At 35.0% G+C, this 14312-nt stretch overlaps 1 protein-coding gene across 1 annotated transcript; it reads left to right on the forward strand.

Annotated features, from left to right (window-relative positions):
* The first annotated feature begins 206 nt into the window (after positions 1-206).
* Positions 207-3659, forward strand: LOC110107394. Its single transcript, XM_028697030.1, has 3 exons — positions 207-2612; positions 2916-3046; positions 3158-3659. Exons 1-3 carry the CDS (start codon positions 207-209, stop codon positions 3657-3659), a joined length of 3039 nt encoding a protein of 1012 aa, XP_028552863.1.
* Positions 3660-14312: the final 10653 nt, after the last annotated feature.

A 14312-nucleotide genomic window follows, 5' to 3' on the forward strand; every position in this document is an offset into this window, starting at 1 on the left:
ATTTTCCTGTTCTTATTATTTGTTGCAGGTCTGTGTTCCATACACCAACTGGTATCAGAGCTCAGCTACGAGCTTCGATGGCGGAAGGCAGCAAGCAGACAGTTCCAGTCGACGACCGGAGTTTGGACGCTTTGTGGACTACACAGACGAGCATTTCATGACAATTAGAAACACTCACTGCTGAGTTTTTCTGATTTTCCACTGAAATGCGTAATGAGATTCGATCCCTTCGGACGAATCCATCCATTCCAGCTATGGGACGCCCTGGTGCGCCGGCAACCATACCGGTACCACGATTCCATCGCCAACGATTTACGCCACCTACACGACCGATAGCCTCCGATTCGGAGTTCGAAATGGAACGTCCTCAGCCATTTGAAGTGTCTGATTCAGCTGAAGAAGATCCACCCGCTTATTATGATCGGCCCAGACGACCACAAGCACAGCACCGTCAACATGGGGAATTCCGAGTGAAGTTAGACATTCCCTTCTTCGATGGTCGATTGCACATCGAAAATTACCTCGATTGGGAGCGAGCAGTGGAATCTTTTCTGGACTACATGGAAATAGCTCCGGATAAACAGGTGAAGTACGTCGCTTGCCGATTAAAAGCAGGGGCCGGAGCGTGGTGGATGCAATTGTTACAAAGACGGCGGCGAGAAGGTAAAGGTCTGATTACGAGCTGGTATCAGATGAAGAGATTGCTGCGAGGACATTTCTTGCCCACTGATTTCGAACAAATGCTTTACCTCCAGTACCAACATTGCGTGCAGGGCAATCGAACAGTGAATGAATACACAGAAGAGTTTTACAGGCTGAGTGCTCGAAACAACTTGAACGAGACGGACAATCAACTTGTAGCATGCTACATTGGAGGATTGAAAGAGATTATTCAAGATAAGCTTGAATTAAATGCGGTTTGGTCATTATCCCAAGCAGTCAATTACGCTCTGAAAGTCGAATTACAACTCAACCGACACCCCAAGAGCAATTACCATCGCCGGTATAATTCTGAAGCTGTGACGCCTCAACTGGCTGCTGGCCCAAATAAATCTCTAGCCCCATCGCCAAGTGGTACAGGAATCTTAGGGGCTGAACCGAAATCTTTGCCTAGCCCGAAAACCGCCGTGAAAGACACCAAACCAACAACGCTCAAATGCTACCGTTGTTTTCAACCCGGACACAAATCGAACGAGTGTCCGAATCGCCAACAACTTCAGCTGATGGAAGGAGAGCTGGAGGATGATGCTGAACTCCCACCCGGCGACAATGCAAATGATCAGGAACATGAATTTCTCCAAACAGATGAAGGCGAGACGGTAGCTTGCGTTTTGGAGAAGCTATTGCTAGCACCTAGACAGAACAATACCTCTCAACGCCATTCCATTTTCTGCACTTGTTGCACCATCAGCGGAAAGGTTTGCAATATGTTGATTGACAGTGGTTGCACGGAAAATATTGTGTCCAGATTAGTAGTGCAAAAGTTGCAACTGAAGACGACGAAGAATCCTCATCCGTACAAAATAAGCTGGGTCAAGAAGGGTGTTGAGATACTTGTGTCCGAAATGTGTAGACTCGCATTCTCCATAGGCAAGAATAATGTCTGTGAAGTATTATGCGACGTCCTTGAGATGGACATTTGCCACCTTATCCTAGGACGGCCTTGGCAGTTTGATGTGGGGGCTGTCCATGATGGCCGGAATAATACTTATTCATTCGAATGGACGAATCGGAAGATTGTCTTGCTGCCGCAAACTCCTAACTCTTCGGATAAGGACCATACTGATCCTGCAGCCATGTATATTGTGTCGGGAACCAGCCTTATACACTCTTGGCAAGAGAATTCACCCATGTTTGCACTTATAGCCGGAGCAGCAAGACCTGATCCAGTACCAACTAGTGTTCCATCCGAGGTCCAGGACATCCTGCAGCGATTCACTGACGTTTGGCCTACCGAATTACCTGATTCTCTTCCTCCTCTGAGAGAGCTGCAACATCAGATTGATTTTCAACCGGGAGCGACACTTCCTAATCTTCCACATTACAAAATGAGCCCACAAGAGCACACGGCCTTAAGGAAAATCATTGATGAATTACTGCATAAGAAGCTAATCCAACCTAGTATGAGTCCTTGTGCTGTACCGGCTTTACTATTACCAAAGAAAGATGGTAGCTGGAGGCTATGTATTGATAGCCGGGCTATCAAAAAAATTACAGTGAAGTATCAGTTTCCCGTACCTCGTCTTGAAGACATGCTGGACAAATTGGTGGGAGCCGCCATCTTCTCCAAGCTGGATCTTAGGAGTGGCTACCACCAGATACGTATCAGGCCCGGTGACGAGTGGAAGATAGCGTTCAAGACTCGGGATGGCTTATTTGAATGGCGCATCATGCCCTTCGGTCTCTGCAACGCACCGGCTACGTTTATGAGATTAATGAACGAGATCCTCTGGCCTGCTCTGGGAAAATATTGCGTCGTCTACTTTGACGACATTCTCATATTCAGTTCTACACTCCAAGCTCATTTACAGCATCTCACTTCTATTTTTGAAATTTTGAGAACTCATAAGCTCTACATTAATCTCCCTAAATGTGAGTTTGCAATAGGATCTGTACATTTCCTAGGATTTGTCATATCCAGCAGGGGCATTCATATGGATGCACAGAAAGTATCGGCCATCACTCAGTGACCTATTCCGCGTTCAGTAACCGAGGTGCGGAGCTTCATTGGTCTAGCGAATTTTTATCGCCGATTCATACGCGGGTTCAGCCTCATTGTAGCTCTAATCACAGACTATCTAAAGAGCAAAACCTTCTAGTGGACAGCGGCACAACAGGGCAGTTTTGAAGCCGTCAAAGCAGCGTTAAGCGCTGCACCAGTACTGACTGTGCCTGACTTCTCCAAACCGTTTCAGGTGGACACTGATGCTTCCTCTGTAGGAATTGGAGCAGTGCTTTCTCAAGAGGATAATGGCTCACTTCCTTCCCTGCAAGAAGACATTCGATGCTTTAAATGTCGTTATTCTCTTCTTCAAAGAGATCATGCGTTTACACGGGATACCTCGGAGCATAACGTCCGACCGCGACGTCAAATTTATTAGTCATTTTTGGAAAGAATTGTGGAAACGGCTACAAACTGAAATTAAACTGAGTTCAGCTTATCATCCCCAATCCGATGGCCAAACAGAAGTGGTCAATCGGACACTCGGCAGTATGCTTCGGTGTTTAGCTCACGAACACCCAAACAGTGGGACGACTATCTTGGCCAAGCGGAGTTTGCATATAACTCAATGGCCAATCGCTCTATCGGCCAGTGCCCCTTCAGTATTGTATATACAAAGACACTAAATCATGTGGTAGACATTACATTTCTACCTCAATGCCGCAGTAAATCAGCAGTCAAGACGTCTGAAGATTATACGAAGCTATTGGCTGACATTAGACTCAAATTGGAAGCCGCTAAAGAGGATTATAAACACACTGCCGACGCCAAACGCCGCTTGAAAGTATACAATCCAGGAGATCTGGTGATGGTCCGCATCCGCAAGGAAAGATTACCGCCGGGTACCTTTTCAAAATTGAGCCCGCGCAAAATTGGTCCTATACCAATTTTTCGACGAATCAACGACAATGCTTATGTTGTTGATCTTCCGCCGTAATTCGCAACACCGTCCACGTTCAACGTGACCGATATCTTCACTTACGCACCACCTGATTCAGGTCAAGTTCAATCCATTCCTTGTGACAAGGAAATTTCTACAGCCGGGGAGCCTTATGTGGTACAGGATAGGGGATATACTGCACCCGTGGACGCTACACCGCCTGCTCCATAACGAACTACTGGCACCACTTTCCCTTTTCCGTTATTTAGCTATCATTACTCTGATTTTCTCTTTTTACAAATTACTTCATTTTAAGTATTAGTTCTTTCCCTAGACAAACACTTAGTATAATACTGGTATTTTGGCTGTAGAAAGGAGGTAGACGATATATGCAATACTGGGTATTACCTACTTCCCCTGAAATCCCTGTTTCTCTTCTCCTTCTTCTTCGTCTCCATCCTTCTTCTATTTTCCTGTTCTTATTATTTGTTGCAGGTCTGTGTTCCATACACCACTTCGCCACTATGTTGTCTAATGAAGAAGCAAAGAAGTTATCTGGTAAAATAAATACGTATATAAATCAACTGAAAACTTGCTAAAATAATAGCCATAAATGCAATGCTATTATTGCATAATATAAGGCTTGTGAAATATTATTTTTTTTTCCAAATTTGGCATGCTTTATGAACTCAGGCAAGGAAGAATTGATTTTTTTGTTCCCAAGAAAGCAAAGACAACTTCACACCACAAGATCATGGAACTTCTTGGGTTTTCCATTGAGTGCTCCACGTGCACCCTTTGAGTCAGATGTTATGGTCGGCATGACCGACATAGGGATCTGGCCTGAGTCAAAGAGCTTCAATGATGCCGGCTTTGGCCCGCCGCTAAGCAAGTGGAAGGGCATATGTCAGTCAAATCACAACTTCACTTGCAATAAGTAATTGATTTTCCTCTCCATCTTATACATATAAAACGTAGTTATACTATAGCTATATGAAATGACTAATACTATAATAATTAACTACCAACACACAGTAAGATCATTGGAGCTCGGTACTACCACCTTCAAGGAAACATACGTATAATGGAAATACCCTCTCCTCGGGATAGTAATAGGCATGGAACTCACACATCCTCCACTCACACATCGTCAGATGTCTTGTCACAAATGTTATGCATACAATAATAAACTTAATTCTTCTGTAAAAGAAATAGAGAAATAATATTGTAAAAAGTGATATTTTTAATAGGTTAACTCTTAGGATATAATTCAATCATCTCATTAAAAATTAGAAGCATTTTAATTATTAGTCTTTGGTTCTTCGTGATTCTAATATTTTTATCTTTAACATTTTACTTTAACATGCATATTTTTATTTATTTATTATTTTATTTAAAGAATATATGTTTGACATGTCTTATAAACATTAGATACTTTATGTTGTAAAATATTGATATATTATAGTTTATCAAGTGTTTATTTCATATTGTTACTCACCATAAAATTTGCTTCAATAGAGTAGAAGTTTATGTCCTAGTTTTGGACAAAAATTCATACATGTAGAAAATTCTAGCTAGAAACTATAAGATTTTACATGGAAACCACAAAAACGGGAAAAACTTTGGGGTCTCGCAAAGTTGGAAGATCTACTATAAATGGTAGATTTGTCAAGAGTCTAGAGATGATGGTGGTGATTGCTAATGATGGTCGTGGATAGCTATAGATGTTGGTCATTGTCAATGGTGATAACTAGACCAGATCTTTAGATGGGATAGCTAGAAAATGCAAGAAACCTCTTTAGTTCTATATACTCTTCCTCTCTTCCTTTCACATGGAGAATAGGGCTTTATTTATAGGCTTTTAGGGATGAGCATTTTGATGATTCGAACCAGAATTCAAAACACTCCATTGTTTAGTACATATTTATTCTCTTAAATATTTAGGGTTCATTTAACATTTAAGAGCCTTAATGATGTCAAACTCAAGCAAATCACAGACTTGCTAGTTTTTTATCATGAAGCTAATCAATTCAACTATAGCATATTAAATTTGGAGATCATTTGGTCATCTAATTAATATCTAAAGTTTTCAAATATGCTTCAAGCATTTGATTTGATCCCATTTAAACTTAGATTAGGCCACGTTTGGTATCGTTGGGTTCATCTTGTCGATATGTTCGATTCAAATATAAGTTTGTTGAAATCAAATTGCATATGATTTTAAATTTAATCTCAACAGTTTATGAATTAATTTTTTTCTTTAAAATTTGTGTTGATTATGCCAATTTTTTTATAGATATATCATATATCATTTTAAAATGTAAGTTTATGTATGACGTATAGTTTTATTTTCTTTTAATTTTCCACTTGCATTTTCAATCTTATTGAGCATAGTTCCTTTTTATTCTCTTATATATTTAAAGTTGAAAAGTGAGTGGAAGTTAAAGGCATAGAAGAGGTAATATTATTACAAAAGGTTATTTTGTTTTCCTCCATTAATAATGACAAAAAAATTTTATAGAATTCTTTGAACAAAATTTTTTTGAATAAAGTAATTGCACTAATTTTTGTAACTTCTTCTCTTCACTTGAAAATGAAGGGGTGTATGAAACCCCTTAAGTAAAAAGCAAATAAACTCTTAAGCATCGATGTGCCTTTTGGTGTAATGATTGAAATTTAATTAAGAAATTTTACAGTTAAGCATGCTCATATTGGAGAAATTATAGAATGGTTGACCTCTTAGGAAGTTACACCAATAAGATAAAACTGTGAGACTCTTTGGACAAAACAGACAATATCACAATATTTAAGAGTTTGAGCTATTACAATTAATATCATAACAATATACTAACTAGAATATTGGAATTAAGTTCCATACAAAATAAAGTGTTATACTATGGGAGCCACCTCTTGAACCTATATGAGACAAAGTGCTATGTGGCAGGTGTCACCACTTGAAATTATAGTGGCTACCTTTAGAATCCTATATGTGTTTAACATTTGAAAAAGCAATTTGAAATTTAATTTCTTTGGGTAAAATTGATTTTTTTGGAATTTCAGTTTTGAAATTGAGCACATCATTACGAACGATGTATCATCTCGGGAGGTGAGCTTATCATTCGCTAATGGGTTGAGATTATAAAACTGTAAATTCATCCCGATTATAATAGTCAAATACAAGAAAGAACTATATATGATCCTAAAGGTTAAAAATTATGTTCTATAAAATGTTTAACTATCATAACCTAAATGTGTATCATTAATTTCATATCCAAAGTCATATTAATAAACGATACATCTTTCCTAGGAAAGAAAATATCATTTACTATCAATCATTTGAACATGACAATAATGATTATAATTTGATGTTGATTTTACCAAAGAGAATTAATTGAGTTTTAAAAATTGATTTTGAAAATAGATTTGGGTTCTTAAATCTACTACAATCGCAAGCCCTTGTAGTTAATTATATCTTAGAAAACCTAAGTTTTCTATGAAAACTCTTAATTAAAATAATGGTAAAAGTTTTATTTTGAGATTTTTTAAAGAGTGATATCAACGGAGTGAAGTTTGAATTCCAATCGAGATTGGATCAAGTTTGAATAGTTATTTTTGGAGGTTAAATGAAGAGAAATACGAGGCATTTTAGGATTAAAAAACTGTTCAGAAGTGCCCCTGTCAAACCCTATGTATTGGGCTTTAAATTTTGGATTGAAAAAAAAATTAATTTGAGTTATTTATTTATTAGAATGGTAGGGTTATATTCCCAAAAGGGGGGGCTTAAAATTTTAGGGATGCCTAGGATCCTACGTCTAAATTGGGCACTGAATAAGAATAGTCCAAATCTAGTTAATGCAGTGCAAATCTGGTCTTATCCTGGCCTGGATTGGAGAACCATCTAATCGCCTAGGTGGTTAAAATCCATGTGTCCGGTCTCTTTAATGAAATATAGGTAGAGATAATATTTAATTAAGTTTGAAGAAACATGACCAACATCTAGAGTAGATCGTAATTAACCCCTTCATTTATATAGGGTAATTGATGCTTTAAGAGAGCAACAACAACAACAACAACATCAAGCCTTTGTCCCACTACGTGGGGTCGGCTACATGAACCATCTAATCGCCTAGGTGGTTAAAATCCATGCTTTAAGAGAGCAACAACAATAAGCCCGATGCATTCCTCCACTTTAACCATCCAATTTGAATTCTGCTGATAATATCCCCATCAATTTCACCATCACTCTGATAATATCCCCATCAATTCTATTTAAGAGAAATGTTATTAAAATTTTAAACAATTTTAAATTTATTTTTGATGTAATACATGTTAATTAACTTGATAAATGTATAAAATGAATATGAAAGAGTTTTTAAAAAGGCTTTAACATATATTTTTTCCTAAATATTGCACAACATCCTTTTGACACAATTACACCCTAATATGTCAGGTGGTATGTTAGAACCCATAGGCAGGAAGGCACCTAATGAAGAGGATAAGGTATTAATATGCATATGTAAACTCTTGGAAGTCCCAAGCTTACTAATTAAGTCATTAGAATTTCTATGTGAGATTTTTTTTTTAATTTTACGTAAAAAAGGTTTTATTTGCACATACCCTCATAAGCCTCTGAATGTATCCAAGCTAAATCAAAACACAAAATGCAATAAAGAAGCCTAAAAACAGGAAAGTTTTAAGCACAATCAATATAAATTAATCAATAAATTAAATGTCCATTGACAAATGCCATTTATTTAATATTCAGGGTCTACATAAGTTAAAAGCGATCGGGTGCCACTAATAACAACCCATATTCCACTCCTAAGATTGACGCAAGTGACTTTGAGTGGTATAATCCCCTATCTTCACTTCTTCATCTTTTTGCAAGTTTCTTGGATTCATTGGGTCCAGATGATCAAATGAAAAGAAACTCCTCCCCGAAGGGGTGTTTTATTTTCTCTTTGGATATTAAAGTCATCGTAATTTATATCTCCAAATGGAAGAGAAATCTCTCATGAGGGATATTCTCTCCTCTTTGGATTCCATGTTGGATGTGATAACTCAAGTTTAAAGAGTCAGTTATTCTAACAAACCATCTAAAGTGTGTATAGAAGGTTGTGTGGCTAGGATATGTCATATATCATATAATTAGTTAAAATTATCTAGTGTTTTGATTTGTTGAAGGCTTAAGGGATTTTTGAGTTAAGTTTAAGTATTAGTGTATTAAGGTTAATTTTAAAATATATTTTAAGTATTAGTGGATTACTACTTTAATTTACACTAGGGTCATGAAGTTTATTTCACCTTCCTTGGGGCTAAGCCAATAACCTTGTTGGCTCGGGTTACCCAATAGTAACTGGTGTGAACTAATTAATTTAGTTGGTTGAAACTAAAAGATTAATAAATTTTAATTAAATTATTTAGTTTTTTTATTTCAAGGATAAACTTAATTTAAATTTATCATCAATTGATTTAGGGTGTTTTTACATTGGGCTCGAGGAACTATGTCTCTTTATGACACATCCCTCTACATTCTCCAAGCTAGAATCAACTTATTAAAGTTAATCGATGGTGAGATTTTGGCTATCTTGCCTCAAAGTTTATCCAATGCTCATATCTCATGATCTACACTTCCTTTAGCCAAGATTCCTTCTATGGAGTTAATATATACATCTCAAGCAACAAAATGAACCCTCAAGAACATCTTAAGACATATCCTATAAAGGTAACGAGCTAACCCTAACTTGCAATAATTAGGATTAAATAGCATTTATAATGCACTTTTTTAGCCATCAAAATGCTTCCCCATTCCTCATCTAATCCTAGAAAATCTGTATTTAAAATTTTAGCTCATTCCATTGAGTATTTAAAGAGTTATTAGGCATCTTCCATAACTTTATAAATATTATTTACATGAACTTGATCGTTCTAGGCCATCTGTTTCAAATGAATGGTTGAGACCATGCTAGATTAATTGTCCTATTCATCCATTTTTGAGCGGCATTCACAAAGATCACTTTCCAACCTTGATCATGCCCATTGATCCCAAACCATACGGGATCAATGATTATGATCCATGCATGTGTCGTTTAGTGAAATCACATGAAGCAACTGTGTGCTGTTGTGCAGCTGACCATTGCCACAATGATTATGCATTGTAGCACAATCTTAACTAAAATTGGACATCACTCAAATTATTTTATTTACACCAGGGTCATGAAGTTTATTTCACCTTCCTTGGGGCTAAGTTAATAACATCATTGGCCCGGGTTACCCAATATTAACTGGTGTGAACTAATTAATATAGTTGGTTGAAAACTAAAAGATTAATAACCTTTAATTAAATTAATTGGTTTTTTTATTTCAAGGATAAACTTAATTTCAATTTATCATCAACTAGTTTATGGTGTTTTTACAATGGGTTCAAGGAACTAGGTCTCTTTATAACACATCCCTCTACATTCCCCAAGCTTGAATCAACTTATTAAAGTTAATCGGTGTTGAGATTTTGGCTACCTTGCCTCAAAGTCTGTCCAACACTCATATCTCATGATCTAAACCTCCTCTAGCCATGATTCCTTCTATGGAGTTAATATATACATCTCAAGCAACAAAATAAACCCTCAAGAACATCTTAAGTCATATCCTATAAAGGTAACGAGCTAACCCTAACTTGTTATAGTTAGGATTCAATAGCTTTTATAATGCACTTTTTTAGCCATCCAAATGCTTCCCCATTCCTCATCTAATCCTACAAAATCCGTATTTAAAATTTTAGCTCATTCCATTGAGTATTTAAAGAGTTATTAGGCATCTTCCATAACTTTATAAATATTATTTACATGAACTTAATCGATCTAGGCCATCTGTTTCAAATGAATGGTTGAGATCATGCTAGATTAATTGTCATGTTCATCCATTTTTGAGAGGCAATCACAAAGATCACTTTCCAACCTTGATCATGCCCATTGATCCCAAACCATGCGGGATCAATGAATATGATCCATGCATGTGTGGTTTAGTGAAATCACGTGAAGCAACTGTGTGTTGTTGTGCAGCTGACCACTGCCACAATGATTATGTATTGCATCACAATCTTGGCTAATGATTGACCACCACTCAAATTATTTTATTTACACCAGGGTCATAAAGTTTATTTCACCTTCTTTCGGGCTAAGTCAATAACCTCGTTGGCCCGGGTTACCCAATAGTAACCGGTGTGAACTAACTAATTTAGTTGGTTGAAAACTAAAAGATTAATAACTTTTAATTAAATTATTTGGTTTTTTATTTCAAGGATAAACTTAATTTAAATTTATCATCAAACAGTTTATGGTGTTTTTACATTGGGCTTGAGGAACTAGGTCTCTTTATGACACATTCCTCTACGTTCCCCAAGCTTGAATAAACTTATTAAAGTTAATCAGTGGTGAGATTTTGGCTACCTTGCCTCAAAGTCTATCCAACCCTCATATCTCATGATCTAAACCTCCTCTAGCCATGATTCCTTCTATGGAGTTAATATATACATCTCAAGCAACAAAATGAACCTTCAAGAACATCTTAAGACCTATCTTATAAAGGTAACGAGCTAACCCTAACTTGCAATATTTAGGATTAAATAGCTTTTATAATGCATTTTCTTAGCCATCCAAATGCTTCCCCATCCTAATCTAATCCTAGAAAAGTTGTATTTAAAATTTTAGCTCATTCCATTGAGTATTTAAAGAGTTATTAGGCATCTTCCATAACTTTATAAATACTATTTACATGAACTTGATCAGTCTAGGACAACTGTTTCAAATGAATGGTTGAGATAATGCTAGATTAATTGTCCTATTCATCCATTTTTGAGCGGCATTCACAAAGATCACTTTCCAACCTTGATCATGCCCATTGATCCCAAACCATGCAGGATCAATGATTATGATCAATGCATGTGTGGTTTAGTGAAATCACGTGAAGCAACTGTGTGCTACTGTGCAGCTGACCACTGCCACAATGATTATGCATTGCAGCACAATCTTGGCTAATGATTGGCCACCACTCAAATTATCTTATAAAATGGATTATTTAAATAAAAAAACCCACATAACTTTAAAAAATGCTTATAAATTCATTTTTAATCAATTTTTAAGTTTTTCGGCTCTATGGAATCATAATGAGCATAATTTTAAATTAAAAATGTTCTTAGGGGGGCTAATAGCCATTGTGTAGTGACTAATTAAAGTTCATATCTCCATTGATTTTCTTTAATTAATCCCTAAGCAATGGTCTAATTGACCTTAATTTGGGATAGTACAAATTAGGATATGTACCTTACATATCCTGATTTTTCTTAAGTCTTAAAAGTAAGGCATATTTAATAACAAAATTTTCAAGATTATGGGTCATAATTTGGCCCATAATTTAGAAAAAAAATTTATTACTTATACACATAGAATTAGGCCTTGTGGTTGCTATGGTTTGTTTAAATATATACAAGGGTTATATATAGTGATTTGCAAGCTTATTTGAATAATAGACACACTGAGGAAAAATAATTAAGGAATTTGTTTAGATAAATTAGAAGAAATTTAGAAAATTTCACATGCATATTTTAGGGGTTAAACTCAAACTGAGTAAACTTAGTGACTTGACAATCTATGATTAAATTTCACCTTAATTTCAATTTATTTGGCCCTTTAATTAAGTAAACCTAAAATCAACCCTTCTTTTATATTAGACTTTTGTAAAAAAATCTAATAAATCATATAAAATTCTTAAAAATAAAAATTAAGCTTCAAATAACTCTAAATCATGCAAACAAATAGGAAAAAATAAAATCTTACTTCATTTTTAATTTAAATTTAATTAATGCTAAATTAATACTTATTTAAATAATACTTAAATAAAAATACAAATAACGTAAATAGTAATCAAATTGATTTTAAATTTTCATGAATTGTAGAATTGGTTAGTCCTAATCAATAGCCTTAATCTTATGGTCATTTGAATTAATTTGGTTGGACAAATAAACATCCCAAATTCTTAAGTAAATAAAGGGTATTAAATAATTCATAAAAATACTTAAAAATTAAATAAAATAGGCATTTATGCATTGGAATCATAAGATTCTCTCTCTTCTTGAAATAAATTATTAATAAAATGCAAGGAGTCTATGCAACCAATCTTATCCTTTTCAAGGGAATGGTAACATTATAACTATGAGCCTTAGAATGTGGGTTAGTGGTTTTAACACTTTAAAGTTACTAATTTATATGGTTTTTTAAAATTAAATAATCAAATTTAACTCTTTAAAATATAAATAATAAAATACTAAATCATTAATAGTTAAATTTAAATTAAACACCCCTTCAGCCTGTAATAAACAAACCTCATAAAATAAAGAAACTTAAATAATAAATCCTTTAGACATATCAAAGCCACAGGGCCACCTTCAAATAGTGCAGATGGTTTGTTAGGACTACGAACTCTATTTTAGGTTAGGTCGGTGCTTTGATTTAGTTTGCTTGTGGAGTGCCTTGCTTAGAGGGTACTCATGTTTGGTGTGTTTACTTTCTTATACTCTAGATGTCATGTTTATTTTATATTGGTGCACACTTAGAGTAGGCTCTTACGCCATTTTACTTTCATATACACACTTGCACAACATCATACATTATATATTTTATATATTGTTCTTTATATTCTTGCAAAAATAGAATGTTGTTAGGAAATTATGTAAATATCAAGATAGATATAAAAGTAAATAATCTAGAGTTTGTATATAATTATATCGAGTTATAAAGCATCAAGAGTTATAAATATTTAAATGTGATTATTTATACATATATATGTTCTAGAAGGAAATGATTCTCCTTCCTTGTTACTTTTAGAATTCTATAGAAGATTCAATAGTCAAAGGATCCTAAGGAGAAATAAATAATCACATTTAAATCTCTATATTTCATAGATGTAGAAATCTAGATTTATTATGGTGGAGCCTAACCATGTTTAATTTCCTACAAACCTTGGGTTGTACTCTAAAATTCATTAATAAATAAAAGTTTTATTTTGTACATTCTTCTTTACATTTCATTTCATTACACGATCATATTCATATTGTCTAGTCTTGAGTGTAAAGTTTTCTAAATCATAACTTTTTTATTTTAGGATATTATCCATAAGGTTATGCCTTTGTGATGTCAGTTGTCACCTAGGGAATGATTCATAGATATGTAAGAAAGTACAATATGTTGTAAGTAAAAATATGTCATAAGGTTCAAGCAGTGCCTGTTGAGTCGGTACCTCAGTTAGCACTTCACCTTGATTGTTGTCGATAACAACGATGGTTCTTTATAGATGATTTTGCCAAAAGTTGTATTTTATCAGTTTTATACACATCATGTTCTAACAAAATCTCTTCAATACTAATTACTTTATTTCAAGCCGTCCAACCCTACCATATCAAGTTTATCCATATAATTTAAAATAGATTTAAATAATATCTGCATTTCCGTATGCACTGAGATGCAAGCGTCATCATAAGTGGAGGTTGGGCTTCCAATAATTTTTTAATGCATAAGTAAAGATGAGAATTGTTGGGGAGAATGAGAGAGACTAGTGTAAGAATGATCAATGAATGAGAAGAGATATGAATTTATAAATACCCTTATACACAGCTTGTATATAAGTTACAGACAGGTTAACTATGTACAAGCTTGTACA

The sequence above is a fragment of the Dendrobium catenatum genome, unplaced genomic scaffold (assembly GCF_001605985.2).
Source record: "Dendrobium catenatum unplaced genomic scaffold, ASM160598v2 fragScaff_scaffold_853, whole genome shotgun sequence".
Classification (NCBI taxonomy): Eukaryota; Viridiplantae; Streptophyta; class Magnoliopsida; order Asparagales; family Orchidaceae; genus Dendrobium; species Dendrobium catenatum.